The sequence below is a fragment of the Eleginops maclovinus genome, chromosome 21, assembly GCF_036324505.1.
Source record: "Eleginops maclovinus isolate JMC-PN-2008 ecotype Puerto Natales chromosome 21, JC_Emac_rtc_rv5, whole genome shotgun sequence".
In the NCBI taxonomy this organism is placed as follows: Eukaryota; Metazoa; Chordata; class Actinopteri; order Perciformes; family Eleginopidae; genus Eleginops; species Eleginops maclovinus.
The window spans coordinates 1,995,001-2,013,267 of record NC_086369.1 but is presented as its reverse complement, the minus strand read 5'-3'; the positions used below and the strand labels follow the sequence as shown (position 1 = coordinate 2,013,267).

At 43.5% G+C, this 18,267-nt stretch overlaps 2 protein-coding genes across 3 annotated transcripts in view; one reads left to right on the top strand and one right to left on the bottom strand.

The window, feature by feature from the left end:
• The first annotated feature begins 382 nt into the window (after positions 1–382).
• Positions 383–12,374, top strand: vill (villin-like). Its single transcript, XM_063874089.1, is given in 23 exon segments — positions 383–570; positions 1,591–1,623; positions 3,920–4,003; positions 4,109–4,183; positions 4,277–4,396; positions 4,398–4,477; positions 4,803–4,911; positions 5,161–5,271; positions 5,637–5,729; positions 5,731–5,843; positions 6,335–6,413; positions 6,504–6,602; positions 6,786–6,939; positions 7,023–7,123; positions 7,248–7,385; positions 7,474–7,632; positions 7,734–7,913; positions 7,995–8,140; positions 8,678–8,822; positions 10,422–10,610; positions 10,808–10,876; positions 11,039–11,293; positions 11,954–12,374. Coding segments are annotated over 23 exon segments (2,691 nt in total). The 5' UTR covers positions 383–525; the 3' UTR covers positions 12,068–12,374.
• plcd1a (phospholipase C, delta 1a) overlaps positions 12,368–18,267 on the bottom strand; it is an 11,797-nt gene continuing 5,897 nt past the window's right edge. For both annotated transcript variants that reach the window (XM_063874091.1, XM_063874090.1), the window contains exons 3-15: positions 16,995–17,223; positions 16,764–16,893; positions 16,463–16,691; positions 16,179–16,380; positions 15,953–16,097; positions 15,627–15,779; positions 14,837–14,986; positions 14,527–14,683; positions 14,283–14,399; positions 14,023–14,201; positions 13,788–13,923; positions 13,528–13,677; positions 12,368–13,124 (exon numbers count right to left, since the gene is read on the bottom strand). In XM_063874091.1, coding sequence (XP_063730161.1) covers positions 13,033–13,124; positions 13,528–13,677; positions 13,788–13,923; positions 14,023–14,201; positions 14,283–14,399; positions 14,527–14,683; positions 14,837–14,986; positions 15,627–15,779; positions 15,953–16,097; positions 16,179–16,380; positions 16,463–16,691; positions 16,764–16,893; positions 16,995–17,223 — 2,069 coding nt within the window. In that variant the 3' untranslated portion in view covers positions 12,368–13,032. The remainder of the gene's footprint in view (positions 13,125–13,527; positions 13,678–13,787; positions 13,924–14,022; positions 14,202–14,282; positions 14,400–14,526; positions 14,684–14,836; positions 14,987–15,626; positions 15,780–15,952; positions 16,098–16,178; positions 16,381–16,462; positions 16,692–16,763; positions 16,894–16,994; positions 17,224–18,267) is intronic.

Genomic DNA, 18,267 nt, shown 5'->3' with positions numbered 1-18,267 from the left:
TATATCAATGTTGTGTTCAAGGGTTGTTTCTGCTGCCCCCTAGTGGCTAGGAAATCAGATGCATGATTAAGTGACACAAAGGGATGTTTTTCTTACTTTGTTTGAAAGACAAATAAGAGTGCCTTTATTTAAGATACAGTGTTAAAAGGGGGGATATAGAGGGGATGACATGTATAAAGGAAAGGGAAAACCCCAAAAAGCATAACAGGACTTCTTTAAATTGTGAAAATGCAATTAGGGTCTTTTAATGTTGACTGAAGATGCCACTGACTTCTCCAACAGAGTGTCCATCTCCATTGTCTGCAGCTGTGTTTATTATCTGAATATGAACTGGTTAATGAGTAACCAAGAAGCAGCATGTGATATCTTGATGTGAACTTTTAGCTTCCGCTTACGTCGCAGCGACTTTAACTGCAGCAGTGGATTAGGCATTACAGAGCCTATTGTTCCAGCCTTTTTCCACTTGTGCCTAGGATATGTGTGGACTAAAGTTCACCACATCGTTGAAATGATCATATTTTCATAATGGAGCCCAGATTTGGATCTAAAAATGAAAAGCCGTGGTCGAAGGTAAGAGAAACGTTAACCTGTGGGAGGAAACGGGGTTAGTTACGCAACAATCCGATTGCTTTTCTAGATTCCCAGGCAGGGATTGTGTGTACTAATCATCCATGATGCATGCGCTTAATGCAAGAATGCTTTTGGTGGAGAAATAACACAGCCTTGTTTTTATTACCTGTTTGTTTCAAGGTTGTCCTTCTCTGTAAAAGCAACTACCCCACAATGCATTTGTTTTTACTTACAATTAAGTGTTTGACTGGAAATCCACACTCTGCAAACACTCGTCCAATTCTTCAAATCACTTTGGCTACAGCGTGTTAACCCAACCCCACTTTCAGCAAACACGTTCAGAAACAAAAGCTGCCCATGCCTCCTCCGTTGGGAGATCAAAGCCCGGCGCGGTAAACCTCCAATAATGTCAAGCGCTGCTCCTCCAGTGACTGTGAGGAGGCGCAGAGGGAGAGACTTAGCCACAGAAAGCCTCTGATGCCTTTCCAGCAGCACTCTGAGATGCTCGAGTCCAATTCCCCCATCTGCTATTGTAACCGTTGTGAAATGGATAATTGGTGTCAAGCGGCCCCTGAAATGCTCACTGAGCTATAGAGGGACACAATTACTACAACACAGTCAGGGAGAGTGAGGCTTCATTCAGTTTGATGCCTATATTACTTTAGTTAAAATGCAATATCAACACCATGTTTTTTTAATTCAGTGTATTATCTAAGACAACAGAGACCTCGAAAAAGAAGATATTTAGGATCAATACTGATTGTATTTATGGGAAAACCTGCCTGTCATTCAGCATATTCAGGCAGCAGAGGGGGCACGACGCACGGAGAGGCGTATTTAAGGTTGTTGTACTGTAAATATTGAGGCAGGAAATTGCAGGTGTGTTCTAACCTGGGTGTGGAAACAAATAGAGTCAGTGCTCTGTGATACACGCACTCCAGCTTCCACACAGGAGGGGAAAGCCAGCTACACTTTACTGCAGAAAGACTTTGATTCATTCATTCACCTTCAACCTTATAGGAGAGGCCTTCACTCCGCCAGACGCAACACAAGGTAAGACCCTCACCTTTAAAACATCTTTAGATCAGGCCTTAGGCGGTGTTTTTAAACCCTGGATCATGATAATACATCAGCACGCATTGAGAGAAATAACAAAGCTCATTGTGTGTGTTGAGTGAATGGACACGGCGGGTTGATTGAAGGGGAACCAGTTTTTCCTGTGGCAGTAATGGAAGCTGGTCTTCAATTCCTCTTTCATGTGTACAGCATATTAAGCGGGATCATGTTGCACAGCACGTTGGATGCTTTTCATTCCCAACACAAGGCACAGATAGAATATTAAACAACTAGCATAAACCGCTGTTTAGAGAAGAAATGAAGTTAGTTAATTGAAACAAATCAATTAAGGTGACACCGAGATGTGTCAAAGTGAACATTAAGATAGTATATTAAGGGGTCAAAATAAATCAGTTTTGGATGTGAACCTGCTCATTATTTGCTTCGAATATTAAATACCTTATGCGTCCAGATGTTTTTTCGATGTGTGGACAGAGGTGGAAGAAGATCCATATGTAAAAGTAGAAATACCTTGATCTGAAAATAGTCCTTCACAAGTCAAAGTCGTAAATGATTAAGTATTATCAGCTAAATGTACCAAATTATGCACAATGGCTCTTTGTAACGTATTATCTTATTATGGAATATTATATCTTTGTGTTTGAATTCCTTATAGATCCCTTTAAGTGTTGTCGTTTGTCAGTGTTTAGTCAATTTTTAGAAACTGGGTATATCAGGAGTACACACTACTTACATTCCCCCTGTGTGTGTGGAGAGGTCCTGGGCGTGTCCTCTCCTTCACCCAGATAACAAAAGGAAATGGTCAGTAGATATTTGGACTGGTCAATGAGCAACTCCTGTTATCATATGAAATCTTATTGTATCCGCTTGAACGAGTGTAGTAATAAACATGAATATGATCATTTGATATGCTGTTACATAACTGTGGCTGTAACTGCGACATCATCTCACTTTAAAGCGATTTGACTCTTACTGAGGCTTGTGTGTGAGATATGGTAGTATGCCAAGCCCTGTCACTTTATAAAATCTCAACCCTTTTCTTCTGTTTGCTCTGTGTGTCACCTCTTTTATCTGATTCACTGAAATCCTGAGGCTTGATAATATTAATAAAGGGTGTGGTTAACATCCTGCTCGCTGACCTGTATCACCTCACCTTACACAACCTTCATCAATCACCACTCAGTTATGTTTTCCAGCACTACGAGCCAATGCGTTATAGCTTCAATAACTTCCCCAGCTGTTTGCAAACCACATCATGTATGGATCCTGTGTTTGTATTCATGATATGTAGCCGCTAGCATTCGTCCCAGCCTGTTTCCACAAAGCGTTTCCCCGCCAAGCCCTCCCTATACTCTCAGCTCAGATGGTGACGTAAGCTTATCAGTGCTGTTGTTTCTCATATCTGAGTCAAGAGGCGGTTTAAACGGCGCTGATTGCAGAACTTGTGTCGTGCTACGGCGCCAAGCTGACACTCATTAGGAGGATTAGAGGTGTTTATCTGTCAGGGAGCCAATCTGAAACAGTTCACTCGTCACTTAAGAGACATCTGTTTCCAGTGAAAAGATAGGGAACTCAAAGGATTAGCAATTAGAGAGATCCAAACCAAGTACTTATAATTGAATATGTGTTGCTGGTAAAGGTTCTCACACATACTGACAGCTTTAAAATCTTTGGAAAATCCTCAACTCTGCTTTTTATCAACTTTTCAGCATTTCACAGGTCATCGTTTTGGTCCTGACTTTATTTCTTTGGGTCTAATTCTTTCCTAAACCAACTGTACGCTACCTACCCAGAACCAGAGGGCAGACACAGTTCTACAAATGAAAACAGTGAAGCGTGGAGCAGCTAAAGACCAAAATATTTCCCTGGAGGAGACCAAAAACGGTGCAAAAATTGGACGTTCAGATAATTGCAAATGTCTGTTTCTTGTTTGAAATATATCAGCATGCTTTCAGAGAAATAACAAAGCTCATTGTGTGTGTTGAGTCAGTGGACACGGCGGGTTAATTGAAGTGAAACCAGTCTCTCCTGTCGCTCTAATGGAAGTCTATGTTAGACCATAAGCAGAAAGCCAAAACCTTTTAAAATGATCAGCTGGAGGAGACGAAAAACTGAGCAGCAACTGGACATTTGGTTAATTCCTAAGAGTATGAATGTCGTATTATATGTTGAAGGGTCTTTCATAAATCACCTGCACACATTTATATTTCCTCAGTTAAAAACAATGGAAATTCTTCCTCTTATTTTCTGGAATGTGTGTTTCTGTTTGCAGTTCAGCAGGATGATGAGCGATGACAACCAAGACACGTTTAAGAGTGTCAGCAGGAAGCCCGGCCTGCAGATATGGACCATCAATGTGAGCCAGCCCTTTAACAACATCACATTACTGTGCATGGGTGTATTACTGGTCCTGTGTGTAGAAACTCATAATCTACATGTTTTTGGTCGTGTTCTCATTCAGAACATGCAGATGGTGCCTGTTCCAGCTCAAGGCTTCGGTAACTTCTTTGAGGGCGACTGTTACATTGTTCTCTATGTGAGTAATATCCTGATTTCCCAACACTACTCAAGGAGTTTAATAACAGAAATGCAGATGTGAGGTTTGAGTCTCCTTCATTTTGTCCACCAGATAACTCAGAGTAAGGGCTCGGGTCAGTCCGCCGACATCCACTACTGGATCGGGAAGTCCTCCTCTCAGGACGAGCAGGGTGCAGCGGCCATCTACGTCACCCAGCTGGACGAGCACCTGGGGGGGGGGTCCGGTGCAGCACAGGGAGGTGCAGGGCAATGAGTCACCGCGCTTCAGGAGCTACTTCAAAAACGGCATCATGTGAGTTTAAAGAAAGAGGCGGGAAGAAACACACACTCAGGGTTGGGAGGGTTACTGTCACAATGTAATCAATTACTATTCAAGCCTACACACACGCACGCACGCACACACACTTATTTGAATCACAAATGACACAAATGACCCTTGTTTGATCGAGGCTTAGCCAGCGGTTCCCTGTCGCCCGGCTCGTTAACCTATGACTCTTCATTAGGTTATGGAATATCGGGGTTACATTTCAAAATGCCCTCAGGTGTTGCTGCTCTAATTGTGTGTGTAGTTCATGTTTTTACTGCACCTGAACTCTGGTAATGTGACCTCTCTGCAGCCATAAGAAGGGCGGGGTGGCCTCTGGTTTTCACCACGTTGACACGAACGTCTACAACGTCCTGCGGCTGCTGCACGTCAAAGGGAGGAAGCATGTCACCGCCACAGAGGTAAGTATGTTACGGGCTACAGCTGGGATTAATGCTGTGCCTCCCACTGGAGATAACACAGGCCTCACACAGCCACACTCCCAGGGGTGTTGGCACTCCCTCTTAAACAAAGTATGGCTCCTGTGTTGCCATAGCTGTCAAAGTAGGTGTTAATTGCCCAAGGAGTGCTGAGGCTGGTATTTAATTACTGATTCTCTGACGGCATGTTTTAGTAAAGGTAATGACCCTCCGTCATGTTTGTTTGTGCAGGTGGAGGTGTCGTGGAGCAGCTTCAACAATGGAGATATATTCCTGCTGGATATGGGGAAAGCCATAGTGCAGTGGAACGGCCCGCAGAGCAACAGGAGGGAGAAGCTCAAGGTAATCCTGCACTCTGATTGGTTGGAAAATAGCATTTATGTACTGATTATTTCTTAGTTTCTGTACTGCGAAGGCAAAAGTCCATGTGGACGTACAAAATCTTAAAGTAAATAACTAAAGTTCGATTTTTTTTGTCCATCCAGGCAGTCAGAAGAATAAACGAAGTCTATATTATTGCAAAATCTAGAAAATTATGAATAAATCCTAAATAAAATAAATATATAAATTGATAATAATAATTAAATAGTTGTTTATTGTGCAATAAAAAAGAGCAACACTCATGGATAGTGAAAATGGGAGAAAGTGAAAATGAATGCTATAATAATGTAGCTGTCGTTTCTAAAGTGGGTCTTCCTTGTGTGCAGGCGGTGTTGTTGGCTCAGGACATCCGGGACAGGGAGCGGGGGGGCCGGGCTCAGATCGGCGTGGTGGAGGGCGGAGACGAGAAGGACTCCCCAGGAGCTCATGAAGGTCATCATGGCGGTGCTGGGCCAGAGAACCGGGCCACTGAAGGAGGCCCTTCCTGACGACAAACCTGACCAGGTGCAGAACACCAGCGTCAGACTCTACCAGTAAGAACCACTCCACTCCCATCTGTAATCACACTGTGAATCTGCACCAACTCCTTTAAATGCACCATTCTTTCTGTCTTTGCTCCTTTTATGTATATTTCTCTGTCTGCTTCTGGGAACTGATATCCATTTTCTATGAAGATTTTAAAAGAGAGCACTTTTGAGTGCAATGCACGATGAAAGGTGCTATAAAAAATGTAAACGACAGCTTAAGGGCTTTTTTAATTAGCTATTGATTAGCAACACACTTTTCTTTATGATTTATTTATTTTATAGGCTTGTCTTGTATTATTTATTATACAGTTTTCTTAACAACATTCCATTTTCTAATTGGTAATTAAAATTATTGTTATGTTACTTGGGTTTTTATTTTTGTCTTAATATTGTTTATCTATTTATTATGAATATTATTATGAATCTGCTGGATCATTGCTGCAACATGTCAGTAAAACCTTGAATAAAGACGGTATTTCTTTGTGTTTCCTCATCAGCGTGTTTGAAAACAGCGGGAATCTGGTGGTTCAAGAAGTGGCGACGCAGCCTCTGACGCAAGACCTGCTGCACTCCTCTGTAACTCTCTTTCGTTCTTCCAGCATGTTCCTGAGAGACTGAGAGAAAGTAGATCCCGTCTCATTGTTCTTCCTCTTCTCTCGCTGTCAGGACTGTTACATCCTGGACCAGAGGGGCTCCAGTGTGATGGTGTGGAAAGGCAAACAGGCCTCAAATGAGGAGAGGAAAGAAGCGCTGAACCAGGCGGTGGTGAGTAACGGATCACATGTAACGGGTAGGATGACTGGCAGGATTACAGTGTCAGTGTGTGTGAGTTTAACTGTGTGTATGAAACTAAAATGGAGCTTTTTGTGTCATGTTTTCCTCTAGTAAAATCTCAGAGCAGAGGATAAATAATCCTATACATAATAATGAATCCTCTCCTTTACTCAGGGTTACATCAAGGCCAAGAATTACCCGTCCAGCACCAGCGTGAAGGTGATGACGGAGGGAGGAGAGTCGGCGATGTTTAAGCACCTGTTCAAATCCTGGAGAGACAAAGGGCAGACTCAGGGTCTGGGATCCACCTACAGCATGGGGAAGATAGGTAACATCACCTTTAATATACAGCAAACACATCTGGGTCATAAAGCTGTTCAACTACACTAAACACTCTGGGTCTCCGTACAGCAAAGGTAGACCAGGTGAAGTTCGATGTGATGGAGCTCCACGCCCGTCCTGAGCTGGCGGCACAGCAGCGCATGGTGGACGACGGCTCTGGAGATGTTAAGGTGGAGTAAAAAATAAAAAGCTGTCATGCAGAATACATAAAAACAGAAACCTAGCATTAATAGAAGTGCTAACTCTGTATCGTAAGAGAAAAATGCTGACTCGTTTCTTATTTTTCTGCAACAGGTGTGGCGTATCGAGAACCTGGAGCTGGCTGAAGTAAACCCCAGTACCTACGGGCAGTTTTATGGAGGAGACTGCTACCTGGTGCTGTACACATATCAGATATCCAACCAGCAGCACTACATACTCTACATGTGGCAGGTCGGGAGCATCTCAGTGGGCACATTCCCCCTGTTTTCATCTCTGTTTCTGGCTCTGATAACAATTCTATTTTAATGTTTTCTACCAGGGCCGTCACGCCACTAAGGACGAAATCACAGCCAGCGCCTACCAGGCTGTGAACGTTGATAACAAGTACAATGGAGCGCCGGTGCAGGTCAGGGTGGTCATGGGAAAGGAGCCTCGCCACTTCCTCGCTATTTTCAAAGGCAAACTCGTGATCTTTGAGGTACAGTTTGCTTTTTGGGGTTTTCCCTTTGCCTGTAGTGTGTTGTATAGGTTTGTCTGCATGCAAAAGGTCCCAAAGTTACTAGTTACTTGTGTGTGTAGGGTGGTACAGGTCGACCCGGTGTGGTTAACCCTGAAGGCAGTGCCAGGCTCTTCCAGGTGAGAGGGACCAACGAGCTGAACACAAAGGCCACCGAGGTGCCGGCGAGGGCCTCGTCCCTCAACACCAACGACGTCTTCCTGCTGAAGACCGACCACACGTGCTTCCTGTGGTATGGGAAGGTATGTGCACAATACCAAGCTGCAGAAGCCTCACAGGAATATGTGAATGTGTGTGTGATGTCTGCTTCTGTGTGTCTGCAGGGCTGCAGTGGGGATGAGAGGGTGATGGGGAGAACCATGTCTGATGTGCTGTCCAAACAGGATAAGCAGGTGGTGATGGAGGGCCAGGAGCCAGCTGAATTCTGGGTAAATCTGGGGGGAAAGGCTCCCTATGCCAGCGACAAGAGGTAAGCAACATTAAAGCTTTGAGTCCGGCTTTTTACGGGATAACATCAACATTAGGCAGAGGCTTTAAAGAGACCAATGAGGTTGTGCTGCACTGTTTATCATTTGTTATGTTTGTGTATTTTTAAATTGTGCAAAACCATCAAACCAAACTCCGGTTGGGTTTTTCACTTAATGATCCTTCAGCAGACAGATATGAATAACTCTGAGCCTTCAAACACGCTTTTGTTGTTTTTTAATTATGTATTACATTATGTAAAGCATCAGAAATAACAACAGCCTGTGAACAAGGAATCGTCCAAAAAAGCTCTAAATTGGGAACATTAATAAGCTTACATTTAAATCTGCATGGATTATTTTATATCAAGGTCAGTGGAATATGCCCAATGCCATCTGAAAGGTAGACACACACACACACACACACACACACACACACACACACACACACACACACACACACACACACACACACACACACACACACACACACACACACACACACACACACAGCAGATTATGATGAGCTGGTGTTGTTCCAGGCTGCAGAAGGAGGAGCCCCCTCACAGTCCCCGGCTGTTCGAATGCTCCAACCAAATCGGGAAGTTCCGGATGACGGAGGTGGAGGACTTCGCCCAGAGCGACCTGGATGAGGAGGACGTGATGCTGCTGGACACCTGGGAGGAGGTGAGGGAAGGGGGGGGAGTGGAGTCAGGGTACCCAGCAGAGGGCATCAGCACGTAGAAATGAGGCTCTACAGTACATTACGTTTTCTGAAGGCTTGCAGAGCTGATCATTTAAAGGTTTAAGAGGGAGAGTTATTGCTGAGAGTCAAGCAGTGAAGTTTAAACGTCATATATAATAATTAAAGGGGAAATTTGGACTGTTTCTCTTTAAAACCTCATGTCATTTAAATAATATATTAACAATATAGAAATTATATAAATTGGCATGTTTGATGGCATCTTTTTTATATTTAATTAAACATTTAACCCAATTAAACATCAATCCCTGTATCTTTCCATCCGTTAGCCACTAATTGTGATCTTAATTGGACCATCAGACAGACAGCAGCCTCTCTCTGAGGACAGGGCTTTTTTTTAAACAGTCGTAAGGAGAGTTTATATCCCGAGGCCTTGTGTTGTGTAATTGTACAATGTCTCAAATAAAGTTTTATTTAAAAAACAGTCCACTGCGCTGTGGACAACCAACGCACGCGAGGCAGCGTCACGCGCAAACCAAAAGCAACAACATCTCCAGGTTAAGGTAACACACCTGTTAGCTGTAGTGTTTTTAATAAGGTTCAGTAAAGAGAAACCGAAATTGCCCATCAAGCTAACTGAGTTGCTAGCTTGACTTCTCGGGCTACTTACGTGATGTCTGCTGCTCCTCGGTGGAAATGAAATTCGGAAATGCGCAAGTTGAAATCGACGCGGCGCGAGAGAACGTTTTTGACGCAAGTTTTGAAGTTTTGAAACGCGGAGGTGACACTCATTGAACCTTTTGAATTGACCCTTTGTTGTTTGTGATGCACAGACACATTTCAACCCGTTTGTGTGACGCTGTCCTACCTGGTGATGTCGGTTCTGGGTTTCGATCCCACGTCTCCTGGTTCCCGGTCTGCGTCCTTATCCACTGGACTGTCGTTGCCAACGGCTCACAGCAGGAGACCCAATTAAAAGCAAAAATGTCACTAGTAATAATTAACAGAGAAATTGAGTTTAGAGACTTTAAGACAGACTGAAAGCAGTTTACTTTGAAATACTTTTTTAAAATGTTCTCCTCTTAATCATTATGTGCAATGCTTTGTTTACATGCAGCTGAGACAGAAACAATACCAGTAAACTTATCTTATGAAAACATTCAGACTATGAATAATAATACGTCTCTGTGAGATTCACCGTTTATTTCCTAGACTCCGAATAGCTAGAACAAATCTTTGAAAACAGGTTGAAGTATTCCCACTACACTAGGAGATTCAAATCAATTTCAAAATAAAACAAACATTAAACGCTTAAATACTGAATTTCAGAATAAGATACCTTAAGAAACTGAAACATAAACAGAAAACATTGCATGATGCTTTATAAGTTTCAAATACAGCCATGAAATACAGCTTTTAAACACCTGCATTGAAGTGAAAGGTACCATTTAGTACGAATGACTGTTTTTAAATGAATGCTCTTAATGTTTGCAGCACTTTGAACTTTGCCTTGTGTTGAAATAAACGTGCCTTGCAATATTTGCACTTTATAAAGTACAATATTTCCATCTTCCTCCCCTCAGATTTTCCTCTGGGTCGGGAACTTGGCCAACCAGTACGAGACGAAGGAAGCGTGGAACAGTGCGCAGGATTACCTGAGGACCCACCCTGCAGGCCGAGACCCCGACACACCCGTCCTCTTCGTCAAACAGGGATACGAACCACCCACGTTCACCGGCTGGTTCACCGCCTGGGATCCTCACAAGTGGAGCGTGAGTGTGTTCAGGCTCTCAGTGAGAGAACGCAGCATGATGATAAATCCCTGTTTAGGTCTGAATATGTCGGTCAAACTGACTCAGATGATTGAGAGGAGACACAGGTGATCAATCCTGTCAGGAATAACATGTGGATGATTGCATGGATTGTTGAACCCTGCATGCTCACCCGTTTCAATCGATCTTCTCAACAGGGAGGCAACTCCTATGAGGAGATGAGAAAAAAGCTGAGTGATCCAGCATCTCTCTCACAGATCACTGTTGTAAGTGATTGATTAACACTAATCCCTTTTAATTATTAACTACATGCACTAATATCCCAATGGTAAATACATTACTGATCTGTGAATGCTGACCATTTTGATGTTTCTCCAATATTTAATGTAAAAAACACCTAAAGACTGACTTCACCCCCCTGTCTGCAGGATCTGAACAACACCAATCTCAATAAGAGACCTGTTGGGGGTGGATACGGGGCTCCAGGAGGCCCCGCCAGCTTAGATCTGTCCCCGAGACCCTCCACCCCTAACAGCCCTTCCACCCAGAGAGTCACAACGTCCATGACACTCTCCCCATCCTCCCCCTCTGCTGGAGGCTCTTCTATGTATCTGGACCCAGAGCTCCTCGTCAACAAGACCCCAGACGAGCTGCCAGCTGCCGTGGACCCCAGCCTTAGAGAGGTGGGTGCAGGGTCAGGGCGTAGGAGCCAAAATGCTAACTTAGCCTGAGTTTATTATCGATTGTATTATTATTATTGGTCTGGAACGCACATGTTTGCATTAAGTCACTTCAGCCAATTCAACTGGAGGTGGTTTGTTTTATTTCGTGCAGCTTTTGTATTAAATGTGATGAAATTAAGTGCAAGCCAATCTAAGCCTCTGAACGCCTGATTTGGTAAACCAGTTTGTTGGGAAGGCCAGTTTAAAGAATGGACATCCTGATTGTTTTTGTTTTATTTACAGATGTATTTAGAGTCTTCTAAATGTTATATCTGCTAAATGTAATCCAATATTTAGTATGACAGGTGCACAGAATGGTAAGGTTATTATATAAAAAGCATAAAACAAAGCTGTTTGTTCAGATTGACAGCGGAACAGCTATGCTTTACTAAAAATCAGACCCAAGATGAATATGCAATGTCTTCAGAGAGACACAAAATGCCTAAAATATATGCATTATAACTACAAGGAGATGGACAACCTTGAATAAATGCATACTGACAACAAATGCACACAGAATAACAACAAAGAAGCCATAAGCTGTGATGTATGTATACTGGTGTAGTACCGCACTGTGTCCACTAGGTGTCAGCCTTACTCTACCTTCCCCCTCTGTTTCAGGACTACCTGTCTGATGTGGACTTTGAGAACCTGCTGGGAACAACTCGCCCTGACTTCAAGCGCCTGCCCAAGTGGAGGCAGAGCGACCTGAAGAAGAAAGCAGGACTTTTCTGATAAAAACTGTATAGTTTTAGCAGATAAATGTCTTTTTAAAAGTAAGTAAAGCAGCTGTTTGCAGAGGGGCCTTAATCATATCACCTGAATGTTGTTTATTAATAATAAGTTAAACGATTTTAAATGCTAATTAACATGATTGTGATTTTAAAAAGTGCTTTAAATTAAGACTATTTTTAATTGTGATGCTTTGTATTTATCTGTATTTTATAAGCTGATCTTACCATGATTGGGTTTCTCTCAGGATGTTATCCCCATTGGCTGAATCACATATTATGAATAAAAACACAGAAACCTTAATGAGAAATTCTTCTGGGTTTATTTGAGAGCTTGTGCAAAGGTAAAATACGAGACAAGACAGGAATAATGTGATATATAAAGAGGTTTTTTACATAAACACTTGGTAATTAGGTTCAATTTGCAGATGTATGTATGACTTCTCATTAAAATAGACTAAAGGAAGTTTTTAAATGAAAACACAGACACACACAGCTCTACTGAGCTTTTTGAAATCATACTGATCCAGTTAGCATCATCATTACGGTAAATAAACAAGGAAAACATAAATCAATGCAAAGTCACTGAAACTGTTAAGTGCGTGTTGTGCTTAATACATGGAGTCCATGATGCGTATGATCCTGAAGCATCAGTACATTTATAAAAATCACAACACTATTCAGGAACATTCAAAAGCTGGATTTCACTCCTGTCATCATTGTACTCCTCCCCAATACGGAATATACAGTTTAAAGACGTTCTTTAAATAAGTTACCACACTGCTCGTCCATTCACTCACTCTCTTGTCGCTTCAATCAAACACACTTCTCTTAAGAAAATTATAAAACAAAGGAAAGAGTTAGGCAGACAACGGTGAGTCAGCATCTGCAGTTTCAACATTAAATATTTGATCGGAGTTAAATTATGTAGCTTTAAAACTGGACATTTTAGAGTTTCCAGAAGGTTTTCTACTGAGCGTCCATGAGCATAAGGTGCACAAAGATTCCCGCCGAGCAGATGACGTCTCCTCTCTTGGTGAGCAGCGGGACGTGGCGATATCCTGGAACAAAAAGGGAAGTGAGTTAGACATTATTAAGACCGCTTAAAAAGGAACACAGAAGTCATGTGATTCAAACAATGCTGTCAGCAACTCTTGTTACTGGAAAATATGAGCTGATGGTTTCTGTTTAAAGAAGCAAGCTGGGACATGTCTCCATGCTCTAATGTTCAAAAAGCTCTTTATTTTTCCCAGACTGCCTGTGCTGCAGCCCCTCTGTCTGAAACCAGAGCCCACTCTGCTCTGATTGGTTAGCTGGCCGGCTCTGTTGTGATTGGTCAACCCGCTTAGCGATGTCCCGCCCCTTAGCCTATATCACATACAATGTGATGGAGCGCTGGCCAACAGCAGCGCATGTGTTCTATAGTGATGTCACCGTATGCAGGAGAGTGCTGGCCTCTCTTACCGTTCTGTACGCTGGAGAGCGGTAGACAGTAATGCCCAATGAGATCATTCTGGGATGTTGAGTCATAGTCCTCCACCACAAACCGCAGCAGGGCCAGCTCTGCAACGTGGATGTCAAACCGGAACTTCTCATTCCACATTGGGTTGAACCCTGCAGGCATGGGTTATTGTTTAACTGGTGCAACACCCTCATTCACATGTGATTGTTTTCTGTGTGACAGTGTGTGTGTGTCTGTGTGTGTTTACGTGTGATCTGCTCACCGTTGTTATCGATGTAGTGCGTCTCCTTGCTGGCGTTGTCTGCCGGGACGCCGTAGATCTCCACTCGGACCAGGGGGTCAACGATGGATTTGTGTTTGTCCTTGTTAATTTTAGGTAGCTGCTGAGCTGAGATCACCTTTAGTGTTGGGAAACAGGGAAAGAATCCAATAAATTGAATTAGAAAACCTCTTCCAGATCCCAGAAATCTTTCTCTCTCAGGGTTAATATCTCTCACCATCACATGGAAGGTCTTCTTCTTCAGCCAGGGTCCTTTGGGGAGTGTGTTGGGATCAAACTGGGAGGACAGGCTCCTCTGAAATTCCGGTTTCAGGACGTAGCCGCACAAACCATTCTGCAGAAACCGACCCTGGTTTATGTGCATCTCCTTAGAGGGAGTCTGGAAGTTCAGCGCCACTGAAAACCAAACCAGAAAAACTCTTAATATCACAATTACACCAAAGATCTAGACTTCTGGATCTGGTAACGGTCGTGTACCTATCTGGCAGCCGACGTTCCACATGGGTACGGGGTTGTAGTTTGAGGAGTCGGTTCTGGAGCCGGCAGGGTAGATCCTGCTCAGTTTGTCCATGTTGTGATGGATAAACGCTGTCCCTACGAGAAGGAAATAAAAAACAGTTGTTATGCTTTGCTTCTAACTGTATTCTATTTGATTTATTATTGATTTGATTTGATGCTTTGCTCATGGCAACACATTCAGTGTTGTGACTCAGATGTTCACCTGAGCTGTCGGCCAGGTTGAAGGCTTTGCTCTCCTTGAGGGACGACATCTCGTAGAAGGCCTGGCTGTCCTTGGCGTGTTCGAAGCCGTTGAAGTGGACGCTCTTGCAGTACACGACGATGTCAGACAGCGCTTTGGCTAGTTTGATCTTTGATTTCTAAAAAGGAAATAGAACAGTTGCTCAGTTTTGTTAAAGAGAATACATATATTTGAACGTTTAATTGTACTTATTTCAATAGGAGTCACTTTGTTTGCTGTCCAAAATAACAATGTAGGCTGCGTATAAGTTGTAAAATAACATTTGACTCACCTTTGATTTGGACTTCTGTCCGTTCTCTTTGCAGTCTGCAGCCTCGTCCTCCTCAGACACGGTGTCTTCTTCTAAAGTGCTGTTGTTGTTGAGCGCAGCATCCAGTTTTTTCAACCGCTTTCCCTTAATGAGGATCTTGCCCTTCAGCGCCTGCACAGAAAACGTGTTTTACTATTAAAATACAGGGAAGCTTTTCTTATTTCCCAGGAAAACATGTGTTATTGATTACTTCTGATCAAGCAGGAAATTATAGAATGAAAAATGTTCCATAATGCATCATTTTAAGATAGTGTGAGGTTACATGGCATTGATCCAACGGATGCTACTGTACGCCTGAACATGGCTCGGTAATGTCACTGAAAGATCATTTACGATTTCCCCCACTCTTTGTTTCTCTTCTAGTACTAAAGACCTTTACAATTCATCTGAGGGCCATTTACAAGGGGAAATAAACACAGTTTTTTAGCTCTCCACTTCACCACTGGCTTCTCCTATCAAACAAAGTGTCCTCTCTCACTGCAAAGTCTCAGATCTTGTGACAATCTGTTAGTTAATAAGCAACTTATCTCTGAACGTAGGCCAGTATAAAGTGCAGAACTCAAGATCGACACGTCGGAGGAGCAGAGGCTTTGAGGCTTTTATCTGGTGCGGAGGCTTCTTTTCCCAGACAGATCTAATAGCCACGTTAGAGTAAACAGGACCGTGAGGTGGATCATTAACTTAAGAAGAAGGACTTTTTAGCTGCCAGGGGCTGTGAATGTTTAAATAGAAATCAGAGAGGCTAACACACCTCAGGGGAGGGGAAGCCGGTGGGCATGGTGTTGCCCAGAGGCTTCGTGACCAGAGCGCTGCCCAGGATGGAGATCAGGTGATGGGCCATGAGCTTCTGCTGGTCCACACTGCAGTGGTTCTCCAGGGACAGGATCACCGGGTAGTCAGAGGTCTGGAGAAACAAGAGAAACATTCATTCATGCATCAGGGGCCCTATCATGCTTTGTGGAGTTTTCCCTCTCCTGTTTTTGTGGTTTTTGTGCAATTAAAAGGTCTGCAAAGGCAAAAATCTCAGAGGCAGAATATGTCCTCTTTTAACGTTGGGCATTTGAATGCAACACCTACTTTGAAGGCGTAGTCGTTGATGGCTTTGATGACGTCTCTGAAAAGCACTTTGGATGTGAGTGTGTATCCGTGGTAGATGACCGGCTCTCCATTAGCCCCGTCCCAACAGTCCAGCTCCACACAGCGGCAGCTCTTCATCAGCGCTCTGCAGGGACAGAAAACCTTCTTAAAAACCTGCACAACCCTGCAAAAATAAACCAAGATGTGGTAAAGCTGTTTAAGTTACTTTATGTAGGCTTCTGTGCTGCTGGGTCCTTTGAGTTGGTCCTCCATCAGGTACGTGTTGTGTGATGAGGAGATGTAGTAGTGGTTGAGGGGCTGGTGCATGTCCTGATACACCTGACTGTGGGCCGGGTTGAGGATGGAGCCTTCCTCCCTGTGCAGGTACATCAGGAAGCCGTCTTTGGTCATACGTTTGTTCTGCTTCGCTGGTGGACCAAAGACAGACAGAACCATGAATATGTGGACATTTATCTTTCATAAATAAATAAAACCCTTGCATTTTCCTACCTGTCCCGTCCACTTCGTATTTCTCAATCAGCTTGAGAGAGTCCTCCATGGACGCCGTCTCCCTCTGCTCGTTCAACAGGAAGTTCAGCAGGTCTCTGCTGCTCATCTGGCCCTCTGTTTGAGCGTAATTCCCGTAAATCACATCGACCTCCTCCCGGTGCGTCAGCAGGTCGTAGAAGTGCTTGATCTCTTCGCCCTCCAAGGAGCCTGAATTGGACTTGTCGCATTGCTTTAAGACACGATGAGACAATCAGACAATGGATCAGGATAATGCATTGATCTGCAGGAGGCGACGGCTCACCTTGAAAATCTCCACTGCGTAAGTGTCGTCCACTTCCACGTTGACCTGCCTCAGGAAGTGCTTCAGCTCCTTCAGGGTCATCTTGTTGTCTGCGTTCTTGTCTGCTTTCCGCATGCAGTTGATGATCCAACTGGGCATTAAGATGTAAGGATTATACTGGAACTAATTCAGAACAAAACATTGAGTCTGGGACTCAAAAAAACACTTCATGAAGGACCAAGTCAAGGATACTGCTCGCTCTTCTGCTGGCGGCTCAGGTTGCGCATGTTGTGCATGATCTTGTCCAGGCCGCTGACCCACTGTTTCGCCTCGAGGTCATTGGCCGCCATCAGGTCCAGATTTTTCTTGCGGCCCTTGAAGATGATGGAAAAGCACTTGTCTTCCACGCTGGGGTCGGTGTGTTTGTTGAGACCCTCGGACTGGCGGCCCTTGCGGACTGACTCAATGTCATCGATGGAGACTGGAGAGAGAAGACGCTATTAAAGTTTAATGCAAAAAAAGCATGTTTCTGCATCGAGGCGATAAGATGGATTAGCTGTTCTATCATTAGCAGTATGATTAATCTGAAGAGCTTTAATAGAAACACATGTTCAGTAGCTGTTGGCCCCCTTGAAAAAAGGCCTTCTCCTCCCCTTTAGACACATCAGTCTCTAGCAGAACCACAAGCCGTCCTTTACGTCTTATCTGCAGGAAGGCGTCTGTTGCTTTGTGATAGCTCGCTTCTGTGGCCTTCACTCACAAGGCTCAACCATTGTATAATTCAACATCCAGCAGACACAGAACTCTTGTTTTTAGCCCTCCTTCTGGCTCTGTTTTAGTCTCAAACAGACCTTGAATGAAATATATGGGTGTTTAGCTTCCCTGCACTACAGTATGTTAGCAATGACTGTGTCCATAAGCTGTCTGATGTGTTCGGCTGTAAAACCAAAACAATGAGCTGAAAGACGCTAAAGCTGCACAATTTGGTTGACCCGTTCAGGTTACATGTAGCCTTTTGATCTACTTTAAGATTAAAAAGTGCAGCTTCAATCGTGTAAATACTTTATAAAGTCTGGCATAACTGAAAACATGTCTCTTCGTAAAGCAGATAAACGCAAAAGGCTCAAAAACAATAATCAAAAACAACTTCCTCAGTGAGATATGAACTTGTACAACAGAATTCTTTCTTACTAACATGTACAGCAGTATCTTAATCTTGTTCAGCCCAAACTGAACACTCATTTAGGAGTCCTCTGAGACAGGACGGTCTCTCAGGCATTTTGTTGTTGTGGACTAAACATTTGGATTCTTTGGCTACGCAAACACATTCCTGGGAGATTTCATTACTTCCCTTCACAACAGTTTGTCTCAACACATAAATACAACATCTCTAGGACGAAAACATATACATATACTGAAGCTCTGAGCACACACACAGCCAGCTTAATGTACGGAAGAGCCGAGCATGATGTAATCACGCCAAATGGCAACAACCGCCCCGGCAACAAAACACTAAAGACCGGGC